Source organism: Ixodes scapularis, unplaced genomic scaffold (assembly GCF_016920785.2).
Source record: "Ixodes scapularis isolate PalLabHiFi unplaced genomic scaffold, ASM1692078v2 PGA_scaffold1__304_contigs__length_218370807, whole genome shotgun sequence".
NCBI classification, from domain to species: Eukaryota; Metazoa; Arthropoda; class Arachnida; order Ixodida; family Ixodidae; genus Ixodes; species Ixodes scapularis.
The window spans coordinates 169963524-169987543 of NW_024609846.1; the positions used below are offsets into that span (position 1 = coordinate 169963524).

General features: G+C 48.2%; 1 protein-coding gene across 2 annotated transcripts in view; it reads right to left on the bottom strand.

Moving 5' to 3' along the window:
• Nucleotides 1-24020, bottom strand: part of LOC8032668 (cationic amino acid transporter 4) — a 130092-nt gene that overhangs the window by 18947 nt on the left and 87125 nt on the right. Inside the window, exons 1-4 of one of the 2 annotated variants that reach the window (XM_029994749.4) lie at nucleotides 17338-17731; nucleotides 15750-16694; nucleotides 8902-9207; nucleotides 6293-6610 (exon numbers count right to left, since the gene is read on the bottom strand). In XM_029994749.4, coding sequence (XP_029850609.1) covers nucleotides 6293-6610; nucleotides 8902-9207; nucleotides 15750-16694; nucleotides 17338-17343 — 1575 coding nt within the window. In that variant the 5' untranslated portion in view covers nucleotides 17344-17731. Of the gene's footprint in view, nucleotides 1-6292; nucleotides 6611-8901; nucleotides 9208-15749; nucleotides 16695-17337; nucleotides 17732-24020 lie in introns of those variants that run through there. The other variant, XM_040218852.2, reaches the window with a different exon arrangement.

Consider the following 24020-nt stretch of genomic DNA (forward strand, 5'->3'; position numbering starts at 1 on the left):
GGTCCGGGGGACAGCTAGCGCAATCAATCGAGCTTTCTGAGCGGAAAATGATGTCTACATGAGATACGTCACATAGTGACGTAAGGCGATGATGTCGCGTGTCTGGTACGCTTCACTTGGGAAAGTTTGGGCTGCGCACCCCTGGTTTGCGTTCGCATGCGTCGGTTGTTTACGCGGGATTCTGACGGCTCGACCGCTCCTACCTCGCGTGGGTCATGGGTGCAGAGCCGGGACTGGAGCGTGGAAAATCGAAAACGCTTACATCTGTAATTGTGAAAGGAAGAACGAAAAAAAAATAACACGACAGAAACGTATGCCGTTGACGTTTTCTCGTGCCATAAAGTAAGAACAGAGTACGTAACGACCGTGCAAGTGATTGTTTGTGATCTCTTTGGGTTTATTAAAGTCTCTCAAGCAATCTAAACTTCACCGATGGCAATCGCTGTGCGTGCCCCGCCGCTTCAAGGCGGCCGAAAGGTATCTGTCGATGGCGAACGCGGACGTCTTCTTCGTTATTTGTGACATGTACTAAGTGCTACGGATATTGCGCCCGGCCTGTGTCGCCTGTTATTTGGCAGCTAAACAGTGGAAGTTGTGACTGACCGTCTGAAAGCTCAGTCGGCTGAGGCGTTGGTCGGCTTGTTAAGTTCGAGCAGCGGCCATTTTGAACGGCCGAACATCGCAGGGCACCACGCTCTTTTCGAGGAATAAAAGCTTTAGAATCAAGTCGCTCCAGAAATGCGCGACCACCTTCTGCTCGTCGATTTGGAGCGAGTATCACGGAGCGGATTTTCGCCTCCCTCGCTGATTTCGGAAAGCGCTCCGGATCTGCCCAGCGGAATTCATCATTACGTACAGGGCTACGGAACCGTTACAAAACAGCATGTATTCAAGTCCTCCCCCCCCCCCCCCCCCCCCCCCCTCCCTTATATACCCAATGTCCTTCCAAAGTAATGCTTTTTTTTTTTACGACTTTTGCTCCTCCGTGTGTATGACTTCGAGTATTATGTTCCACTCGAGGAGATCAATGTTCCACTGCCCCCACTTTTCACACCAAAACTGGGTATAGTTTAAACAAAATGAAGACCTGGTCGAACAAGGCAGACGGGCTTGAGAGCCAAAACGAACCTCCTATAAGTCTTAGCTGCACCAACGTCTATTAATGGGCTTAGCTTCTCAGACCCTGAGGGTGTCTTGGCAAAACGACGGCCGCCACCTCTGAGATATTTCGAGTCGCGGTGTCAACAACATAGTTGTATCTATGCTCTGCTTTAAGCAAACAAATATGCAGTACAAGCTTCCCCCGAAAGCCCTCTACGCTTTCCACTTTAGCAGAGTGACCGTTGGAAAGGAGGAGTGGAGTCGCTTCCTCTCCAGAGTGCGCTCTGTTAAATTAGAGAGTGGAGGGCTTTGCGGGAGGAGCTTGCCCCGTTTTTTACATGCGTTAAGCCCCTGTCACACTGAGGCAACTGTTGGACAACTCTATCCGGCCACACGAGGAAATCGTTTTGCCGGCAATCCTCTCAGATCACGGCAACAACAGCAGTCGGGCTACGTCCTGCCGTCACCCGGCAGCCGTGTTGGCCGATTTGTTGTCCGACCACCCTGCCACACCGCACTACGCCATCTTGATTGTTTACCTTCGTTCATATCCGACGCGGCGTCGCTGAAAATGAAACTCTACAAAATGCTGGTGGGTTCAAAAGGTCGGAAATTACCACGGGAAGACATCAATCAGTGACTGTGATTAGAAAGCTTGACACGGGGATATTTCCAACGCTTTATTTTATCAAACGTTCTTCATTCGCTGACAAAGCAGATAGCCCTAACCGAGGAAAGTGGAATCGCTGATATATGTTCGGGATTTTCGCCACCATATAAAGTCCTTCTGTCCGGTTCTTTCGTGCCATTCCTATTTCTACTGTAAAATTGAGTTAGCACAGGCAGTACTCCAAAGCGTCACTTGTAGCATGGTGTTGAGCTGAACTGACAGTGCTTAGAAACTGCTACACCGGCACTATCGGTCTTCCTAACATTCGGTGGGGTAAATATTTTTCAACTTTGTCTATTTGCCTACCGCCTGCAATGTGATCGCTTCATTCCCCAAAACGTCCTGGGTATTTTTTAATCAATTCAGGTGTCTGGTAGCGGCTCTTTCCAAGTTCCAAGCATCAACAATCATAATCAGAGTGGTTGTTTTAATGCTTCGATTTTTTTTATCTTTGTTTTCCTGAATAATTTTTATTATACTTTATCAGCGGGTGAGTGGGCATGCCATTTTATTTCACTAGCAGTAATGTGAACTGGTCTCTCAGCAGTTCCAATTTCAACACCAGTCTGAGCGTTCACGACCGTAGCTGTGACCATTTCCACAATCGCTTTCCGTAATTACGCAGCAAAAACATTAAGAAAATTATTTTAGCTGCACAACAGCCTGAAGATCGTTAAATAACGTTTTCCAAACCTTATCCAACGTTGTCCAACGCAAGTTGCTACTGTTTTTATTTCTGAATGCTGTCATAGTGAGGCAACCTTTTCGTTGTCGTTCATGATGTGCCGCTCTTGCCGCGATGTGACACATTTATCGGACAACTAGGGAGCGAGCAACAAGTTGCCCAACTGTTGAACAACGTCTTGCGTTGCTGGTGCCGTTGTGTTGATTCAGTGTGACAGGGCCTTTAGCATTTATTGCCGTGGCGCATGCAGTCGCCTCTGGTTTGGGCGGTCGTGGTTTGGAGGCACGCTTCACCGCGCAAGCGTCGTTCTGTATTTCCCAAATCACTCGAAAGCGCGCGAGAGCGGGCTTGGTCGTTGTGGTTGCAGTGTCGGCTGCTAGCCCACACTCTAAAAAGAAAAGGGTGTATTATTACACCCTTTGTCCCATGTCATACACCCCAACACTTGAGTTCGATGTACAGCGTACTGACGTCGATCTGACGGTACTAACTTTCACGAGAGGCTTGATAGCCGTGTGGCACAACTTGTTAAAATAGCTCATGTACGTGTTTCTGACTACAAAAAAAAAGTAATCAGAGTTTTCTTGGCCCTACTGCAAAACCTCAGTTTTCGTTTGTGGTCTTTGATAGGTGTTCTAGCTATTTAATAATATCGCACCGTTATCAAGCCCCTTGTAACATATGAGGCCGTCTGTTCGACTATAGTGCGCTGTACGTCGAACTGAAGTTTTGGGGTGCATTATATGGGACAAGAGGGTGTAAGGTGATACCCCCTTTTTTTTTTTTTAGAGAGCACAGCCGCTTTGAAACTTCGCTCCCGTCGTAAAATTATTGCAACTACAGATATCTAAGTGGGGCAGACAATGTCCGAAGGTTCAAGAAACTGGCATTACGCTGACTCCGTGAAATGCCAACACATGCGCTAAATATTAACACATTTCGTCGAGAATCAACGTAGCAATAGCAGAGATTTCGACATAATTGTTTTTACCTGCAACAAAGTATAGGCCTTTTTCGTTTACTCTTGTCTCCTGCCACCCTATAGACCTTTCCAGCGGCAGTCTCGGCAGTCGCGCGTCCCTGGTTTTGAGAGTGTACGTCAGTGTTGTCCGACTGCGCTGAGCTGTGGAGTTTCTCGTCAGTGGGTTGTGGCAGCCTGAGTAGGCGCAATTCCGGACGCTATAGGCGGCTGAATTGCCGCGTTTTCTTTTTTATTTCGTGTTCTGTGGCGAGCATAATTTATAGAAGTCTATAAGAAAGCAGTGCTCTATTTTTGGGAACAAAAACAAAGAAAGGAAAGCTGTCTTGGTGAGTCCGTGCGCGACAACAAATGCAACTGAAATGTTTGTTTCATTTTATGTTCATCGTTTTACGGCAGCGTACACTCAGCCGTGTCAATCTATAAAGGTCAAAATTTTTGACCACACAGGATATGCGAACTGCATGGATATTCCCCGCTTACAACATGAAATTCAACGAGTCTCATCAATCAAACAACATATATTGTACGTACCCCACGGTGCCGCGTTATCCGAACAGGATTTGAGAAAGGTCTCAAATAACACAACATATCCAATATACAGTGTCGACGATAGTCACTTCATGACGATCGGACGGAATCCGGCGTGTTTTGGAAAACATGTAGGAGAGGGCTCCTTTTTTCGCAGCTTCAAAGCAAATGTACGAACGAGTCTATTCCGTCCCCACACCCCGGACCCGACCCTATTAGCTATTTTTCGCGAAGACCCGGAACACAGCCGGGAAGGCTTTTTGGAGATTAAATCAACGGAAATAATCCTCCGAGAACGTCGAACTGCCTGCGTCGCGGGCTGCTTGACGTTCGCTCTCTTCGTTCGTTTCCTGCAAAGGCCGAGTAGGCTACGAGCCCTGGTATACCCTGGTTCTCACAGTGGAAGATAACATACAAAAGGTAAGCATCCTAAACAGGTGAATAAAGTAAAAACTTCCAAGAAAAGCCGTCGAACTCCGGATGCAAAATGCAGGTGGGGAGTCACGCTGACCGGGTTTCCACAGCTCAGGCGGGTGCCAGAAATTTCTGGCTGATAGGGGTCGCTCGGTTCGCAAAATGGCAACGGCCAGAGCGCTTTTTTTTTTTTTTTTTTTGCAGAGGTCTATAGGCGTATCCGGTATGGGCGACAAAAAGAAATATTAAAACATTTATACCTGTAAATAGTATTAAAATAGGGGGTATACAAAACGAAAACGCTTGACGCTTAAGCTTTTATTAGAAATGTCTTCTACTGGCATGGCGACGGCAAAACAATGTTTTCGCCCACACCGGGAGCGACAAAATCAAAGATGGCGGCGCCTTTGTGAAAAATGTCTATAATAACGTAGTGTCAAGTGCTGGTGAAGCGCGCACGAATGGGGAGCGCGCTACCGGAACATAAAACAAAATGAAAATATTTAATGTTCATTGTTTTGGTTCGTCTAAATTCTACCGATTGACCGCATAAAAAAGTATCGCGATTGAAGCATTATTTGATTACTTGGAAGGTTAATCTATCAATCTTTCATCCCTGATATTTTCCAATTCTTCGTTGAGAATGAAAATGCCTTTATTCCCCTTTTTTAAACACTGAGTAAGAGATGTTGCCAAGCTAAGGATGCAAAAATCTGCTAAAAAAAGGATCATATACGGGTACGATGCGAACAAAATGCATCAGCACATGAAACCGCAGAAGTGTATTCAAACAGCTAGTACTCGAAGGAAGGTGAAAACTTCCCAATATGTTTATATTAAAAAACAACGACGTATGTAACGTTCAACATTCTTCGGTATTTATTCTAATCGCTTGGTACTGATTTCGCAACCATTCACCAAGTCGAACGTGCCTCGGCAAGGCTTATTCAGAAAACATTTCCGTTACCCATCGGTATGGCGTCAGATTGGCGATAGGTGGTAACGTCTCGAATCACTAAGCCACTGTTTTCGCTCGGTGGGATCTGTGGTGAGTCGATCGTCGAAACGCAGGACCCCGTGCTTGACTCTGTGTACTTATTACTTCGATATTTTATGCAATTAAGACCAGTATATTTTCTTTGATTCCTTACGAGACAACATCAGCATATATTTTCTATATTCACTGTCCGTCAAACATACCAAAATATCCGATAGTTTTGCTGGTACTCGATAAAATAACACACGTTCCTTTGATCACGATTTTGTATCGTACGCACTATACAATAAAAACACCAGTGGGGATCCATTTCAATTGGGGTTATTGGACCACAATAAATTTGGGATATGGGATCCAATCTTATTAACTTTCTTAATAGGCTGTATTTTATTGGCATTACAATTTTCATAACATAATACGTGTGATTAACTTTTCTTTTTCAATACGACTCACTGCTGATAGTCACGAATTGAGTGAGAGCGTCAAATGCCTAACGAAGGTGCGCAACGAAGCCAACACAGTACAGACAAGCGACACTGAAGACTGCTTACGCCGTCAAAACATGTTTATCTATATGTATAGGTAAGGACTGAGTAGCATTGCTTCCTTTTTCGTCAAATGGGGCTTATACCCTAAGGACCTTCGCACAATCAAAGCCAGAAATACGCAAACAGAATGTGTCACAAAAACGCCAAACAGATAAAAGCCCACGGAAGGCAAGGGTATTGACCACCCAATAATAGCCTTCAGCGCGCTGCCATATATATGTACTGGGCTGTGGAACGCATTCCAAGCATACCCAGTAGCCCTCTTCCGCGGAAGAATAAATGCTGTTATGTGCCCACTTCCTTAAGTTTTCGCCTGTGTCATTGATTGCTGGGAGGTGCGTACAAATGGCTTGGCAACAGAGCTCACCTTGTAGCGCTGTTCCGTGATCACTTGCTCGTGGATGGCGATGGTGGTAAAGAGCAGAACGAGCAGAAGGCAGAGCACGATGACCACTAGCACAGCCCACCAGGCACCCGCGGCGAGCTCGGCCGAGAGGCTCTGGACGAAGAAGCCCAGCACCAGTGTGACGGCCACAAGGCCGCACACGCTCAGCGAGATGGCGAGGTCCGTGGACAGGCCGGACAGCAGAGGAGCAAGACGCCGGAAGCGAGGCTTGATGCGCTCCAGAGAGCCGCCCACACCGTTGGGCAGCTTGTCCGAGAGGGGCCCCATTTCAACCACATCCTGCGAGGACCTCATTACGTGAATATTGGCGACCCTGAAGAAATTCAGAAGCTGTACCAGACGAGATACGAGATCATTCCTGTGGACGCTTATGCGAGAAAAAAAAAAAACAACATAACCATGGAGAACCAAAAGCAATAGTAAATCAAGTTAGCTGATGTCTTAATCTAAAAATGAAATTTCAGAATCGGATACCTCGACCAAGCCAACTGGTTGCCTAGTCAGTGAAGAGTCACGTGCCCTTATCCTATCTCACTCTTGTTCTCTCCGAAGAGACTTGAAATTTGATCCTATCGACGGCGCTAACGTTCCGGCCCGAATTGCTCGAGTGCAATAGAACCAAGACAGCAAAGCTGAGCTGGAAACATTTACACACCTTATCTTAGGTCCTATGTCTTTGGCTAATGAACATGATCCGAGCAAATTGCAACGTTTGTAGACACTGCACGTCGCTGCGTATTTATTTTCTATAATGATCATTACGGGCTGAGCTAGCTTCGAGACACGAGGAGACGCTTACTTGGCAGCGCTCTTGACATATAGCTCGCCTTTTTTGCCACATGTGCTGTTTTCTGCGCAGTGTTTGTTTACAGTGAAGGTCAAGCATGGCCACCTCTCCTGTTGATACCTGATACCTCATACCGCCGCCACTCGCGCTGATTGAGCGCCGGGCACATTTTATCAGTTGGCGGTTATCTCGAATGCCAGCTCAGCAACAGTGAGAAAGTTGACACGGATCTTCTCATATTTGCCATGCTTGTAACTATGATATTATATTAAATATCGGTTTTTTAATCGTTAAAATGCTAGCATATGTATTCTCGGGTACCGTCGCTGACAGAATAAGAACGCCGAGGAGGAGTTACAATTGTCTCTCCTCCAGAGCGAGCTTCCTACCTTGGATAAGGTTTCGCCGTCTCATTAGACCCGAGCCACGGCCTCCTATATACTAACAAAGCCTGGCCGATCGCCACAAGAAGCGGCCGCCGAAATGAAAAAGGAGGAGCGGCAGACAACGGATGAGACGAGAGCCACGTGACTGCCACCCCGCTGCCGCGAGTCCCAGAAACGCACTTCTCCCGAGCGAGCAGGTGAGTTTCGGGTCCTCGCTGCTGCAAAAGCTGAGCGCTTTCGTCCAGGTACCCCGAGAAATCCTCTGTGCTACCCGATCCTCGCACTGCAAATCTGCGACTGGGCACTCTATGGCTCCGTCGTCGAACTGCTAGGCTTTGTGAGTATAGAGGAGGTTATGCCCGAACGTGCACGCACAACTAAAGTACGGCAAAAGGCAACTGGCCCATGCTGGAGGTCGAGGGTTCAAAAGCGACGCCCTGGCGTTTTCACCTTGTTAATAAGTATAGTAACAAGTCCTGGACGCCCTGCCAAAACTAATTCGGCTGTTCCACACTCATCTGAGAAGTCTTCAGACGGAAGTTCTTGATATAGCGAATATGGTTGCCACCACAAAACTGGGCGTGTGCCTCCAGCTACGGCGCTTAGCCAATTCTATAGAAGCCAATCCTATAAGAGTTCGAAGACCATTGATATACACGTACAACCAGCACCACCGAAGCAATAAGGCAACAAAAGATCCGAGCTCCAAAAGACGTCCGAGAGCGATTCCTCTAGAAGGACAGACCCCCCTCCCCCCCCCCTCCCCCCGATTTCGTTCCCCCAGCCAGGTTTGACTTGCGTTCCCCCGCCACCGGCACCCACCGCGATCAGGCAGCAAAATAATTTTGGGAGCAAACATTTTCAGCACTCGTGTATACCCCTCCATAAAAAACAATTGCTGGCGCATTCGCTACGCTGTATGGCTCTTTCGCACGAGCATTTGCTTGCTCGCTGCAGTTGCGATTCTTCTTAGACAACCTGTGCTTTAGCAGGCGTAAACTTATTTTTTTTCTGAGTCTGCGTGCTGAGCTTTGCGATTGTACGGTGACTGCCGATTTGTAAGCGTTTGAATAGTGTAAAACACAATGGAGTAGTAACGGGTTGCAAGTTAGTTGGTATCAAAGGAAACTAAAATTCTGAAGCTCTGTTTTACACTCAAAAGGGTGCATGCCCGCAATGTGGGAAAAATCGCGCACATTGACTTAACGGGTGACGGACAAAATCATTTTCATCCGCATATGGTAATACTTGCTGCTCTATCTGCATCCTTCATGTACTGCAGGTTCTCTTATGCGGTGTGCGAGTAGCAACGCCCGTTGTAAACCCAACCGCTAAAGCGAGCCAACCTTGGGTCATCTCCTTTAACCGCCACGGTTGTGGGTGGTTGGAGGACGCACCTTTTTGGTGGGCGCCCTGTATCTGAAGATGATGATGCCTCCGCTGACGACCAGGTAAGCGAACAAGGTGCCAATGGACATCATCTCCACCAGAGTCTCGATGTCCAGGATGACGGCCAACACCGCCGCCAGGGCAGAGAACACGTACATGGCAATTAGTGGGATCTTGGTGCGCTTGTTCACCGTGCCGAACATGCGCATGATGAGGCCGTCGTCTGCCATGGCGTACGCTATCCGGGTCAGTGCGTACAGAGTACCAATCAGGACCGTTGACATCCCACACAGCGCTCCAATGATCACCACAATCTGAAAAATAAAGCCCAAGTAATTCGGAGTTCGTCGTAGCACGCTTTCGCTCGTGCCCCAAAGGCGCCCTGAGGATCGAGGTTTCGCGGATCTCTAAAATATGTCGATAACTCACTTTGCTGGCTCTAGGCATCCTATAAATCCTTAAATAATGACGATACTCGGCCGATTTCCGCATTAAAGAAGTACGGAAACGAAAATTGAAAAATTTAAATTTCGTTCTGAAATGAATCAAGCATGACGGGTGATTAGCGTAAAGGATAATCACGTTTTTATATTTAAGGACTGGCTATATATCTCGTTTCAAACGATGCACTCGAGCCTTGCTCGAGAAGGGGCGAACGGAGAGCGCAATGCGCCATGAGATATCCGGCGCAAACAAAAACAGAAAAATGATTCCCCGCATTCGTGACGTAGCAAGGCTGGCGTGGTTATGAGCTTTGCCGTTGGTGGCGTTGTCAGCGTTGTGGTGGTTTCAATAGCGTCAACACGTTACAACCGAGTCGTTCGAACTATACGTGGGGTGATGAGCGTGTGGCTGGCCCAAGGAGCACGAAGCTTCCATAACACTATCCGCGTAGGGGTGCATTAAGTGGGGAAAACAAGTTTTGTACGAGTTTTGACCGACGGGCTAATTTTCTAGGGGGAGAATGGCTGTGTCCGGGTACACAAACGAGGGTCCGAGCAAGAGGGGAGTCCCTCCTTTCCGTCTCCTTGAACTGTTTGGTACAATGTGCGATTCGTGAGCTGAGGAGGAAAGGTTAAGAAACATGTTGAATTCCAAGAAGCGGCGCTGCTCCGATGTTTAGTGCGGCTACGTAATGGAACTTGCTACGTCATGACTACGTAGCAAGTTCCCCAACTTTGCTAGATTACCTCCCAAATAGGTTCCACATGCATCCACCAAGTGCACATTCAAGTATCGTTTAATTAGCTTTAAAATTAGTTTTCTTGTGCCTTTCAACGAAAGACTGGTATTATTGAGGTTATGCTGCAACACGCAACACATTAAAGTTGAAAAATTACCGCTGGAATTTAGTTTCCGTACCCGTTTATATTGGCCATTAAATATCGCAACACACTGAGGGCATCTTCGGCGATCGGAGGAGCATGTTCCAAAGTCAGGACTACTGTCAGCCAATAGCGAGCGAAGGATCCTGGCGCCTCCGGCCGGCGGAATCGCGGAGTGACATCTCGAATGAGCGCGGCTCGTTGCCCATACAGCCCGGATACAGAGAACTAGAGGAGGGGTAGTGAGATCAGGCACCGACGCGCGCCATGCATTTCAGTGAGGCGGCGAGCGTGGAAATGTCCCGGAGCTTGGAAAAGGTCCCCGAGCGTTGCGCCTTCGACAAGGAGGTTTGGCTTGGCGGTTCGACAGTGCGAACTGGGTCCCGTTAAGACATTTCCCCCGTGTTTCCTGTCGTATATGTAGATTGAAGTGCAATAACGAATCGAATACGACGGCAATGACGACGACGACGCCGACAACGCCAGTAGCGCAGCAAATGCTATGGATGCATCCGCTACTACGGCCCATGCTTTAGTGGCGCCCTCACGTGCCGTCGACGTCATCGGGTGCCGTCGGGGCCGAGATGCGCTTCGATTGCAAACCGAAACTTAAAAACCTGTCGAATTTGTGCGTTTTTTCAGAAAGCCGTAAAAAGCTTAGCGTGCCTTCTATCGTTCTGCAATTTGTTGATTTAGTGTTTTTCGATGGTGCAGAGCAATTCTCTAATTGAAACCATGAGCTTAATCACGACATTAAAAAAGGTAATTACGCAAATTACAATCTAATTATCCCGGACTATAATAATTTTCCTAAAAAGGCCCTGACACAACACAAAATCAACACAGGCTTTTTTTTTTTTTTTTTTTTTTTTTGCATTTGCCCATTTTTTGTGAAAAACCCTGTATACATTGGTTCTGAGACGGTTATTGCGGTATTATGTTCTCTTTCCACGAAAAATTAACGTTTTTCGACTACTCTTATTTGCTTTATCATCTGCCAAAGCATACACAATTTGCAATAACAGCGTTTGCAATCTCGACTAAATGTCGCATTTTATAGATCACATGTTCGATCTTTTATTGCTCTTTTTATAGGAAATCGGTCGTCCATCTTTATGATTTATGGATTTCTAGGATGCTTAGAGCCCGCAGAGTGACTTATCGCCATATTTAGACGATTTCAGATATCTCCTGAGGGAACCTTTAAGTCACGGGTTTAAGAAAAAAATTCACGTCCAAAATATTTTTTGTTAATAGGCCACGAATGTCACAAGATCAGCTCCTGTCAAACAAAATTTAATTACCGCGTTACATACGACGCAGCAACTCGCATTTTGAATTGGGAGTGAACTTGTCTGCTCGCGCGCGAGGGCTGACACATAACCATCACATCACAGTTACAACAAAATAATTTTGTAAGCCTGCTCTTGGCAGCAATCAGGGCGAAGGAGAGACACGCCCGTTCGTACGCGGCGCCACGTGTGCGCGCTCCACCAATCACCCGCGAGCACTGAAAGGGAGAGGAGTCGCAACTGCCTCAATCGCGTCGCAAGTAGGGTGCCTATATGTCTGTCTGTCTCAGGATGAAGACATTAATTGTTGCCCTGAATGTGCCAGCGCGTGACGTTCTCCCGCATTCGGTGCGTGACTTAGGTGGTAAAATGACGTCTATGCATTAGCCAGAGCTACGCGCTCGAGCTGAGTGACACCGGATTACACGCACTTCAAAATTCATAAAAAAAACGATAGGGCGGAAAAATGGCTGAGATGTCACCACTCAAGCAAAAGCGCGCGTGTGTATGTAGGCACTCTAGTCGCAAGTATTGCATTTCGTTTTTGCTTGGTTTGGGGGGGGGGGGGGGGGGGCGATGCCTTGTTACATACACGTATTAGAAGGTAATGCCTGAGCGTGGCAATCTTAATTTTTGTTCAGAAATATTTTAATAATTTTGCTCTGTACTAAACCGTGGTGCTATTAACTTCTGCGCCACTTGCAGGGGTGTGTTGAGTGACAACAAAAATTATCCGAGTGCCGGGATGAAACAGTGCGAACTCTGAGAACGGGTGCTGAGCGACCTCTGCTATGGAAAACGAATGAAATGCGAACACCGGAGCGTCTTAAATACATGCTGCGCTAGCTAGACGCCACTATAGTCGGTTACAGGTTAAGAGTTCTGGGCTAAAGCTACCGGATAAGGGTGACTGCAAGGGTGTTACCTACTCCGATGTGCACACCCCTGTAGACGCCCTAGTGACCTTTAGATAGCGCAGCATCTATCGAAAGCCACACACTCGGCTGTTCGCATTTCATAGGTACCCGAAACCTTTGGTATCTGCTGCGACATCTGCCAGGAAAAGCCGCGCCATCGGGTGTCACGAGGCGCTCGTGTGCGCAGCTGAGCCTAGAAGTCAACAGCTGTTCGCGATCGGTGTGCAATCGCCGATAGATGGCTACAATAAAACGTGAACTTCAAGCTTAACCGTGTGTTTTTTATTACCGCATACAATGGAAACTTGTTTATTGTTTTGTCCTTCAAGATGTGTTATATGTTATGTGGCCCTAAATATAAAAATTCACTGGAAAGGCGAAACGTTTTATTTTAGTCAGAATGAAAAAAAAAACATTAGGAATGCGAAAGCATAAAAGCCTGTTCACGCATGCAGCGGAGCGCTACAAGCATACAGCGCTGACCTTGCGCTAAGCGCGTGCCGACGGGAGCGTTCACCAGCTTGGTACGGCCGCGCCGTCAAAGCCGGAGGCAGAGCGCCACGTCTTCCTCTTGCACGCTCCGGCCGTGACATCACGCTTCCCCACTGCGGAGGTGCGGCAAACCCCGCCGGATTCCGTGACGACGCATATGCGTTGCTGTGCTTTTCCTTGTGTTTTATTTCCGAGGTGCGTCCGCTTTGACATTGAGCGGCGCGCCGGCCTCACGGCTTCCGTCACGAAGCATCTGCGTTGCTGTGCTTTTCTATGTGCTTTATTTCTGAGACGCGTCCACTTTGAAGATTGACCAGCACATGACGCGTCGCAGCCAATAGGAATTTATTGCTCGTTTCGCTGCAACAGACAATGCCGGCTTCGCTCCATAGGGCAGTTAATGCTTCCGCATTAAAAAAAAAGAACACGTGCCATGACACTAGATATTCCTCTGTAGCGTATGCTGTGAGCCCACCCCCAGAGGTGGGAACGTTTTTCAAAGCTTTTACGTCCGAAAAAAAGACAATCTGTGCTAGATACAGTTAAGTAAAAAGAAAAACAAAACGTGGTGATCTTGCAAGTTCATGGTCAGCGTTTATGTACTGTCAAGGCGCATTTATACGTCAACGTAACGGCCGCGTGAGTGGACTCGCGGCACACCGACGTCACGTCGGTGAAAACGAGACACTCTAGGTACCGGCGCACTAACGCAACCGACGCGACTAGCGGTATTCGGCGCGCACAGACGTCGCAGGCGTGAAAATCAGGTTTACTAGGGGCGTGCGAATACCAGTTCGAATCAAATAGCGCACTGTCATCCCTGGCTTTAAAACTTGAAAAAAAAAAAAGTTTTTGTAAAAAATTTGGGGGTTTTACGTGCCAAACCTACGACGGGCATCTGGCACGCCCCAGCGGAGGACTGAGGATTAATTTCGACCACCTGGGGATCTTTTGACGTGCAACCGAAAGCTCGGTTACACGGCGCCTCCTCCGCAATAAGCCTCCGTCAGATTGCGGGCACCTCGGTCGGGATTCGAACCCGCCACCTGGGGATCCGTAGGCCGGCGCTCTCGCCTCGGAGCCACCGAGGCGGCTGGAGAAGGTTGTTCTGGCTTTTCCTTTTACTGCGAACGTTATTAATGACGCAGGCCTATTCGAATCGAAACGGCGTTCGCACACCCCCAGCTTGTAGCCCTCCCGCGCCGATGGTGCCAAAATCGCAAAATCGCTGGATCGCCAAAATCGCAAGCATATCGCGCTCTCGTCCGGCAGATACGGTACTTCGCAGAAAAGAAAATAAAAAAAGTGCTTGATGGAAAGTGTTCTGCGCATGCGCGATGATGTTAGCGCGCCGTCGTAGAAGTTGCAGCGGGTTCAAGCGTACACTTCGCAGCCGACGCTACGAGGTATTGGCTGCAATCAAGCAGCTCCAGAAGCGCAAGTCATTATAGGACCCCTCGATTTATGAATCATGGAGCATACGTACAGAAACATGACGAACATCATGATAGTGCGCTTTTGATGTTGTGCGGTTGCTTCCACATGCTCATATAGCGTCGGCTGCGTCTGGATGTGCCTCGAGCGAGCGTGAACAGCCGCCGAATGCTTGGCTGAGCTGTGCGCGACTTGCGACACCAGATAGCGTGGCTTCTCCCGGCAGATGTCGCAACAGGTACGCGAGGCCCAGAGCCGTACTGGCGAGGCCACGCGCTTTCCCGGTTCATTTCATTTTGTTAAGCACACCATACTTCTCTCTTCGTACGCGTACGATGTCACACGATTGCAAAACTAAAACGTGCGTGTATCAGATATTGACTCAAAGACAATAAATGAATACTTCCTTCTTTTTTTTTCAATGCAGCCCAGAACAAAATATGCTGAATTAATACTTTGGATCAAGCTACATCACAGGGTGGAACTAGCTGAACAAGGAAGGAAAACAAAACAAAACAAAAAAAGAAAACGACCGATCGATGTTTTTTTTTTTTTCTTCCTTTTTTGTCCAGCTGGTTGCACCCGTGATGTATAATAACCAACTAGCTGAGCTCATCCCCGTAGTGAATTAAGTTAGTTGGCTCATGTTCATTTAAAAAGTTTAAAACACCAGTTCGTGTTGTAGGTGTGCCTTCGTCTTTGTCTTTTTTGCGCTTTCAAACACTTAAGTTAACAGAACGAAAACGTGTTCGATGCGAGTTCAATCCCCACACCTGAACGTTTCGATCTGGATGAGCATCGTACCGGCGTGCTGTTGTGCATCATCACTGCGAGGTGCACGTTAAAGACCCCAGGATAGCAGTTGTACTGCACTGGACAACTTTATCATCTACAGCGATTAACAATGTCGCCATGTTCCTGGCAGCTGAACCTCCCGCTGTATAAACAACTGACAACGAATTACCTCTTTTCCCGATGTGAGCCTTCTTAAACTCGCAGGAACGAACGTTGACTTCACAGATACAAATAGCAAGAGCAGTGCCATGAAGCAGCTGGCACAAATATTAAACGTGCCGGAATAAAAAAAAATGTTTTCCTTGATGATTATATTATTCGCACTTTAATACCCGCAAATAGATGTCACGAATGTTGTTAGCGTTTACTGCGCCATTTGCTTTCCTTCGGTGTTTTTTTTTTTTTTTTTATAATATGTCTAACGGAGACATTATCGAAGGGGTGGACAATGTATTTACCACCCATTATTTAGCCGCAAGCTGTAGACGTTTGTTATTGTTGATTGCGTGCAACTTCTGTGAAACTCGGAACATGCAGGATAGCATGTTGTGTCCTTTCTGAAAATTTTGCTTTATGTAATCCGAGCCAAGGGTGCACCCACCTTTGCCCAGATGGCCCCCTTCATCTCAAGCGCGTCCGGGAGTCCGGAGTCCGGCACGATGTCCCGGTAGTTCACCATGAGCGTGAGCACGGCGGACACGGCCACGTAGAGCACCGTCACCACCGACATGGAGATGAAGGTGGCGATGGGCAGCGAGCGCTGCGGGTTGACGGCCTCCTCGCCGGCGGCCGCGATGGCGTCGAACCCCACGTAGGCAAAAAAGCAAGCCGCCGACGCAGCCAGGATGCCATGCACGCCGAACGGCGCGAAGCCCCCGGTGTCCGGGTTCGTCCAGTTGGAGAAGTCGGCGAAGTAGGCCCCGACGCCGATGATGATGAACAACACAAAGATGTTGACGCAACACAGGATATTGTTGAGCCACGAGGTGGCCTGCACGCCCACGGACATGAATGCCACGTACAGAACGATTATGAGCAGCGCCAGAAAGTCGGGGTGAGCGGACAGGTAGGGGCCTGGCATCTCTCCGGTGACGTTCATAATGTAGCCCTTGATGGCGCCGTGCGTTAACGAGTCAATGTACGCGCTACACGCACGGGACACGGCCGATATGCCGATCACGTTTTCCAGGACCACGTTCCAGCCGACGAAGAAGGCCCAGAACTCGCCCACCGAAAAGTACGCGTAGGAGTAGGCCGAGCCCGCGCGGGGGAAACGAACGCCGAACTCGGCGTAAGCCAGAGCTGCCAGCAGAGAAGCGACGCCGGCCACGAGGTAGGACACAATGAGTGCGGGACCCGCCACCCCCTTGGCCACGGCCGGCGTGAGTACGTAGATGCCGGAGCCCATCATGTGGCCGATGCCCAGCAGCGTGATGTCGAAGGTGGTCAGGCACCGCTTCAGGTTCGTCTGCATGTGGTCCGCGCCAGGCTCCTTGGTGCGCCTGAGCTTCTGCAGGAACGCGGACAGCATCTTGCCCACGCCTCCCTGCGAGGGGCAAGGACAAGGGTCAGTCGCGGACGCCGCCCGATCGCCAGGGCCGACCTGAGCAGACGCGGCAGTAAGCCAAGAAAATGTGGCCCATATTTGACCGAGGATTTAGGAAGGAAGGTTCCACCTATCTCACTGATCGAGGTGATTATAGGGTTATATACACCACGCGAATTCACGCACAATTTCCACTACAATCTAGTCAGGATACTCATCAGGCTCCTGAAAAGTGGAAAGGCGAGTCCACTAAATAGTCAAGATGATTCACGGACTCAAATATCGATTTCTCCAGACTATCTAACCATGTAGGCTGATCGCGCCGCTCTTAAGAGTGAGCTTCATAGGCAAAAAGGACAGACCGAAGAGAAAAAAATCACTCAAGGTCGTAGAGAGCTCGGCAGCTCCAGTCTGCTCCCGAACCTCATTAAGTGGTTTGTTCCCCTCATCATAAAATGGCAATTATATTCATGTCCATTACACAACTAGGAATCGTGCACAATCGCACACATAATTTTATGATCCACGCCTTCAAGTATCGTATTAGAATGTTTGAAAGCAATCCTAGCATGCTAAAACATCTCAGAAGGGGCAACTAATCACTTTCATCCACAACACAGAGCCCCTTAGTTGAGCAGCTCACCTTCATCTTGAGAGCAGAATAGGGATAGTAAATGCCGAGAGATCTGAAGGCCCGTGTGCCCACTGCAAGCGCGTGGTCGAAATGCCCGAGCGGTGCAACCCGCAGCGCGATCTACACGCGTCTCGCCGCCGTACTCCTACAGCAGCGGGAGAGGAGGTGCGAGCTCGAAGCCCATTGGCTCCCATCCGTCCCCATAGCTCACGCGAGCCACGCCAATTCATAGTACCCCGCTCTCGCTCACGACTGTCTTACGCAAACGTCACCCGTAAAGATTTAACAAGGTGCAGCCGTCCCAGCGGTACCGCTGCGCGTCGCCAAGAGCGGCGAAACGAGACCGGAGGCGCTCATCCTTGGCACTGCCGTCGATGCCTGCGTGACGTGAGTTACGCTGCCGTAAAGATATGCAGCCGCGCAATGAGGAGCGCTCGAGTTGCACAGTGGCTTCTTCGCACAACTCCGGCCGGCTCCAGACCCGCGGAGATTCCATGTATCTTCATCAGCGGTAGCCGGTTTATTTTACGAGAGCGGTGAATCCATGTCTCTTGTTTGTGTGTGTTTGTATTTTGTTTTGTAAGCAAAACATGGGGGGGGGGGGGGGGGGGGGGGCAGTATTCTTCAGTGGTAATGCCGTTCAAAGACATGCCGCATCGCAGATCAGATGTGTATCAAATCTGCCGTGAGCTCGGTCTCGTATTAACGCAGCTCTTTCTGGTTATCATCGCGAACGAAGTCTCACTGGACGTATGAGCTGTTTATCTTACGTCAGCAACGAAGTTTTAAGCAATTGCTTAAAACTTTGAGACTTTAAGACTTGGGCTTTTGATTTATGGCTGTTCACGTTAAGCCCGTTTCACACAGCACAGTTTTCTTACGTTACGAAGCTTACGTAGGTATACGCTCACGTCAAGATACAACCGAAAGTTACCGACACCGCACGCTTCGTGCGAAGCGATGCAAGCAGTTAAAGGACAGCACTCGCCCGTGACTTGCAGTTCTATTTTGATGTAAGCGTACGTAAGCTTCGTAACGCAAGAAAACTGCGGTGTAAACCAGCCTTTATGGTAGTTTAAACAACGTCTAGTCTGGGTTGTCAGCTTTGAGCCGCTCAATTAATGCATGTTTTTATTTTCATATTCTTGTTTCTGGTTTTATTTACAATTAAATGCGTTGTCATTTATTACGTAATCCTTACTCATTTTATTATCTTTCGTCTTTGTGATTTATTTTATTACCATCCGTTATGATGGCAGGTGCAAAGAAAAGAGCCGAAATTCCCCACCAGCATCCACTCTCTATTAGCTAGCTAGAAGTTTTTCGGTGGAAAAGAGCTTAAAAGGGTGCCGTAAATAGCAGACAGTGAAAACAGAAAGGTAAGGCATACGTCCAGCTACTGAACCACACTCTAAAAAAAAAAGGTATCACATTACACCATTTTGTCCCATACAATGCACCCCAAAACTTCATTTCGACGTACAGCGCGCCATAGTCGAACAGACGCCCCCAAATTTTACGAGGGGCATGATGACGGTGCGATATAACTTATTAAATACCTAAAGTACGTATCAAAGACCACAGAAAGAAAACACTGAGGTTTTTCAGTCGGGCCAAGAAAACCGCGATTATTATTATTTTTTGTAGTCAGTAACACGTACATTACCTATTTGAATAAGTTGTACCACACGGCTATCAAGCCTCTCGATAAACTTAGTACCGTCAGAACGACGTCAGTGCGCTGTACGTCGAACTGAAGTTTTGGGTTGTATTATATGGGAAAAGTGTGTGAAAACAGACCCTTGTTTTTAGAGTGCATAGTAACGGCTGACGACTGTTCTTAGTTATTTATTTGTTGTCTCTACTGAACGCCACTTTCTACAAACAGATATCTTTAATATGGCAGAAACAAGTCCCTTGAAATTTAATTAAAAAGAAAATCCCATTCACAGTTTTTCTGGAGCTCTCTGCTCATCATAAAATCCTCTAGCATCTAGCTTTTACCGCAAGCATAGATACGAGGGCCTTCGTCGGAAAGTATTATAACGTGACAACATGTTTCAGCATTCGTTTTGTGGGATCCTAGATGGCACGGGTGAATACTACGTTGCTACTAAAGATGAGCTGTAGCCAATTTGTACTGAGTCCAACATCCCAAGATACTTATCAAGTTTACAAATTCGCAGCCAAGCGCGCAAACTCCATAGATTAACAGACTCGCATTCGTTACGTTCTGAACAACAAGCAAAGCACCCGTCATGCTCACGGGCTGAAGCACAACTTGTGAGCTAGACTGTAGTATGTTTGCAACCCCTCCTGCTTCCGACGCCACGCCGAGACGGCACCGCTGCCCTTTAGCGGGGCGCGCGCAAATACATCGCCCTTCGCAGAACAAAATTCCGGTGCACGCTTCCAAACTTTCTGTTGACGTCAAGGATAGATGGATGGCTGCTAACGGGCGGTAGCTTGCGCCACCTAGCCTAGAAACCAAAAGTATGATTTTTCCGCCCCGCCAATTTCCTTCCCCTCTGCTGTTGTAACTCATATTTGGTGCCACGATGACCTTTGGGGGACTGGGCGAACGAGAAGAGAACTAAAAAAACATCTTACCCCCTCCCCCTCCCCTTCCAACACCGTGCCCACTAGGAGGCAGTGTCGAGGCTTTTGTCCAGAGCCACGCAGGAGGGAGTCCCAATTTTCCTCTGTCCCGCCTGTCCCCACCTGTGCTAGTTATTCATTCGTCCTTCGACTCTCCCTAGATAACTTCGATCAGCCTTCTCATCTCCTCTTTGTTATTCCAATGTCCTATTCATCCATTCATCCATTCTCATCTGCAAACCCCAGCGCTAAGACCAAACCATTACCCCATTCCCGAGGGAGTGGGGGGGGGGGGGGGGGGGGGGGGGGGGGAATGTAAGCCCTCTGCACGTCAGTACCACGCATTCGATTGTCTAGTCTTCTTGAAGTACGGTACACCGCCTATCCATTTCTTCATACTTTACCCTATATGACCTAGTTTTCAATACTCCCGTTCTACCCTCAGACAACGACGAACTTCCTCGTGAATGGTCATACCAATGTTCTTTCCTTATTTCCCTTTTTCGTCCCCTATACTTAGTTAAAGCCGATTTTTCCTGTATTTCTTCCACCCACGGTCTCCTCTCGTTCTCATTTACTTCCTTTTCTACGCAGGTAGTCTGCTCTGACCCCAGCACTTGACTCTTGGTATTTGAATTTCAGCTTTCAAGTTCCGTTTGTCCTCTCAGTGTTTAGGCTCTTCATATATAAATGTCTATGTAAACCTTTCTCGGCTATCGTGTATCCTCCATCCTCTCTAGTCTTTGCTGAAATTTCAATTTACCAATTGCCTCTCTTACTTAATACTAAATAAGCTTAGGCCTTATTTGAATCGTTGCCAGCAGAAGCACAAGGAGAGCGCCCAACCAACTCTGGCCAGAGACATAACGTAAACACAGTGCCACCAAACAAACCAGGACAAGCAAGGCTGCCGCGTGGCAGGGTCGCCAACGATGTTATGTTATGTCTGTGGAGTTGCTTGATTTCCAGCCAAGCAAGGTCGACTTAAACGCCGCCATAAAGTGTCGTCACTAAAGCGTACAAAACGCCGAAACACCCTAACTTACAAAAACTTAATCGAACGGTCGGAAAACAGGGGTCTCCTGTATATGTTAGCAGAAGAAATGCTAATGTCAAAATATATCTCTGTTGATATCCTTTAGTACGCGAAGGGCATTGCTGTTGTTGCATGTATGCAGCACGCACAGTTTTGCACATTGAACTCGAGCCTGGTAAGCTTACGTCAGCAACATTACAATGCATCTAATAAAGTGCAAGCTCCGAATACAAATAATTAGCGTACAATTCTTGTCGACCCAAGATTTCGTATGCAAGTTGATAGCCTATGTAAAGGTCACGAGAGATGACGTTTCGGAAGGGAAAAACATTTTAAACACCTTACTGACATTTGAACTATACATACAATGCGTCTAGCTCGCTCCGCAGTAAGATCACGAAGAACTGAAAACAGCCGGTAATTATTCTCATTAAAAATAAACAGGTATATTTCTCTTGGCTTAGAACTGCCTGAATTGCATGTGGAGACCCTACAGCCCAAAATATATCAATAATTAGTAAAGCTAGAAATACCAACGGCTCGCAGCCGATCTCCAAAGCAGCGAAGAGGCATTCACGCGGAAATGCGACCGCATCCATTGCATGGCATACCCAATGTAAGTAAAATATGTAAACCTTCCGGACATAACAAAGTATGTTTTCACACTGCATCAGTCCACCATTTTGTCATTAGCTGCGACATTGGCTGCTAATAATAACGAGAGTCCCGGAGTGAAGGAAGCCTTGAGGGTGCTCGCTCTTCGCTTGCGCTCAGCAGCGTACAACAATATTAGGGAGGAGGTTGCGTCGGTGAACAAGCACACAACAGGACAACTGATTGTCCAGAAATAGCAAGTTATCTCAGTTCAAGATACGTTTGTGTTAAAGGGTCTCCAATGTCGTATCATTTCCACCAACAACACCGAATGCATAGTTGTCCTCCACATCAATTTAACTCGTCGAGGCAATCGTAACTTCAGCAAGCCCTCTGTACGCCATCTGAACTGGGGAATCGTTTGGACAATTCACAGCCCGACTTTCAGGCAGCTGACCGCGACTCGTAGGAGAACATTATTTCCTTTGCGGACCCTTGAGCGGGCGTGGCGTCAAGATCACCGCGAAGAATGAGCGGCTCCAGCGTTGTTCCAGGTAAGTGGCCGCGCACAAAAAAGCACGCTCCCTGCGATGACAATCGAATGTGCAACCGATTTACACATATCGCGATCATGCGGATGAAATGTCAATCCGCTAGTAATTTTGTTCTATGTATGTTCAGACAGCCGGAAGTTAGTCTGCGTGAATGAGCAACTTGACTCTGGGCTGTAGATGAGAAATTTAGCCAAAGCAGTACAACCGCTAGCCTGCGTCTTCAACGTGCACCACGCAGTACTGTAAGACGACCGCACGATGGTACGATGCTCATACAGACTGAAACAGGACAAGGTGGGGGACTGAACCCAGGATCCCGGGTTCCAGCAGCGCGAGCTTTCGCGCATAACTCAGCCTCGCCATTCAAATTTAACAGACAGTGACCGTCAATGACAGGGCCGCTTCGCCATCGCAAACGTTCCTGTATAACGTAACGCAATAGGTGAAGACGCTTGTGAGCAAGTGTCATCACTGACTGTGAAATAATCCTCTATTCGGCTAAAAGCGTTCGCGTGACAGATCCCTCCGAAATCGAGCGGAATTATGCGATAGCAATGATCAAGAATACTGCCGGAGTTCGAAGGTGTCTCGCGAAATCCGACCACGTGACCCAGTGGCATCCAGCCCAGCGTCGCACAAACGAAAGAGGCGGCTGGTAATCGTGCGAAGCCCACGGCGAAGCCTCAGCACGGCACGCGGCCCGAAATCAAGAAAAGAAAGCGACGCGTCTGGCCCGAAACGCGACACGTGTCCTCGGCGAGCGGAGTCGACATGCGTCAGATGACTCTGGGAATCTTCCGTCGAGGCAGACGTCGGCTCTTTTATCGGCGCAATCGAGGCAACCCAAAGCCCCGACGGGTCGCCAAAAAGACCTTGGGCGATAGCGCTTTTTTTGCACTCCTCCCGAGAGAAAAGAGCCGTCGCCCAGAACGCCTGACCTGATGGATTGTTCGCGGACTACTCTGGGCAAGCTCAACGCCCTGAGACCGACGATTAGATTGCGCCAGCTGGGTGTGTATGTTTTCACCCGGCAGAGATGGAGTACGGATACGCTCAGTCATGTGCTCGTGCAGCTCGCCCACCAAGATTGGGAGCCGGATCGGAAATAGACGCTCACGGAGGGGCTCGTCCCCCCTTCGTCCGGCTCCCGTGCCTCGTTGCTGCTGGCGACACCTGTAAGCTCCGCATTCAATAGTCTACGTCATTGTCCACGGCACGCCCCAAGTGAACGGGGGAACTTCAGGGTATAGCGTCGTGATTCACGATTTGAACGCCAAACAACGAGCCCAAGATTCTGGGAAAGGGCCAGTGTCCAGTCTACTGAACATCGTCGCTGCCTTGACATTCGTCATGAACAATCTCATACAATATGCAAATATACCATTACAACACACGTTTGATGCGTTTACTACCAAAATGTATTATACACTTCTAGAGTAGGAATGAGCAAAACAAAAACAGTAAAAGAAACCAAAGGGATGCCGAGACCATGCTTTGAGTTGCGGACAAAAAGAACAGAGACAGAGAAGCCCGCGCTCACGACTTATACATTGGAACAAAGGAGGAAGGCTTCTACATGAACCTCGGTGATATAAATCACTCGACAGCTGTCGGTAGCGCGATGGTAAACTTTCCAACTAGAGAGAGGACAATAGGCCACAACTGATAGGTTTGACAGGTGCTTCCATTCATTGGCGTTAATGCAGCTTAGGTAGACTATACAACAACCAATCGGGACTCGGAGCGCTGTACTACTACCGGAAAGTGAAACAAATATACATCCTTCCGTTAGACGACCGCTGCCACATCGTCTGCGTTCCTGCCTGTAGACTGTGCTTGGCTTGCTTCAAGGTGTCAAGTAAACGATACAAAAGTAACTTTGGGGATGGAATAAATTACTTCAGTGTCAC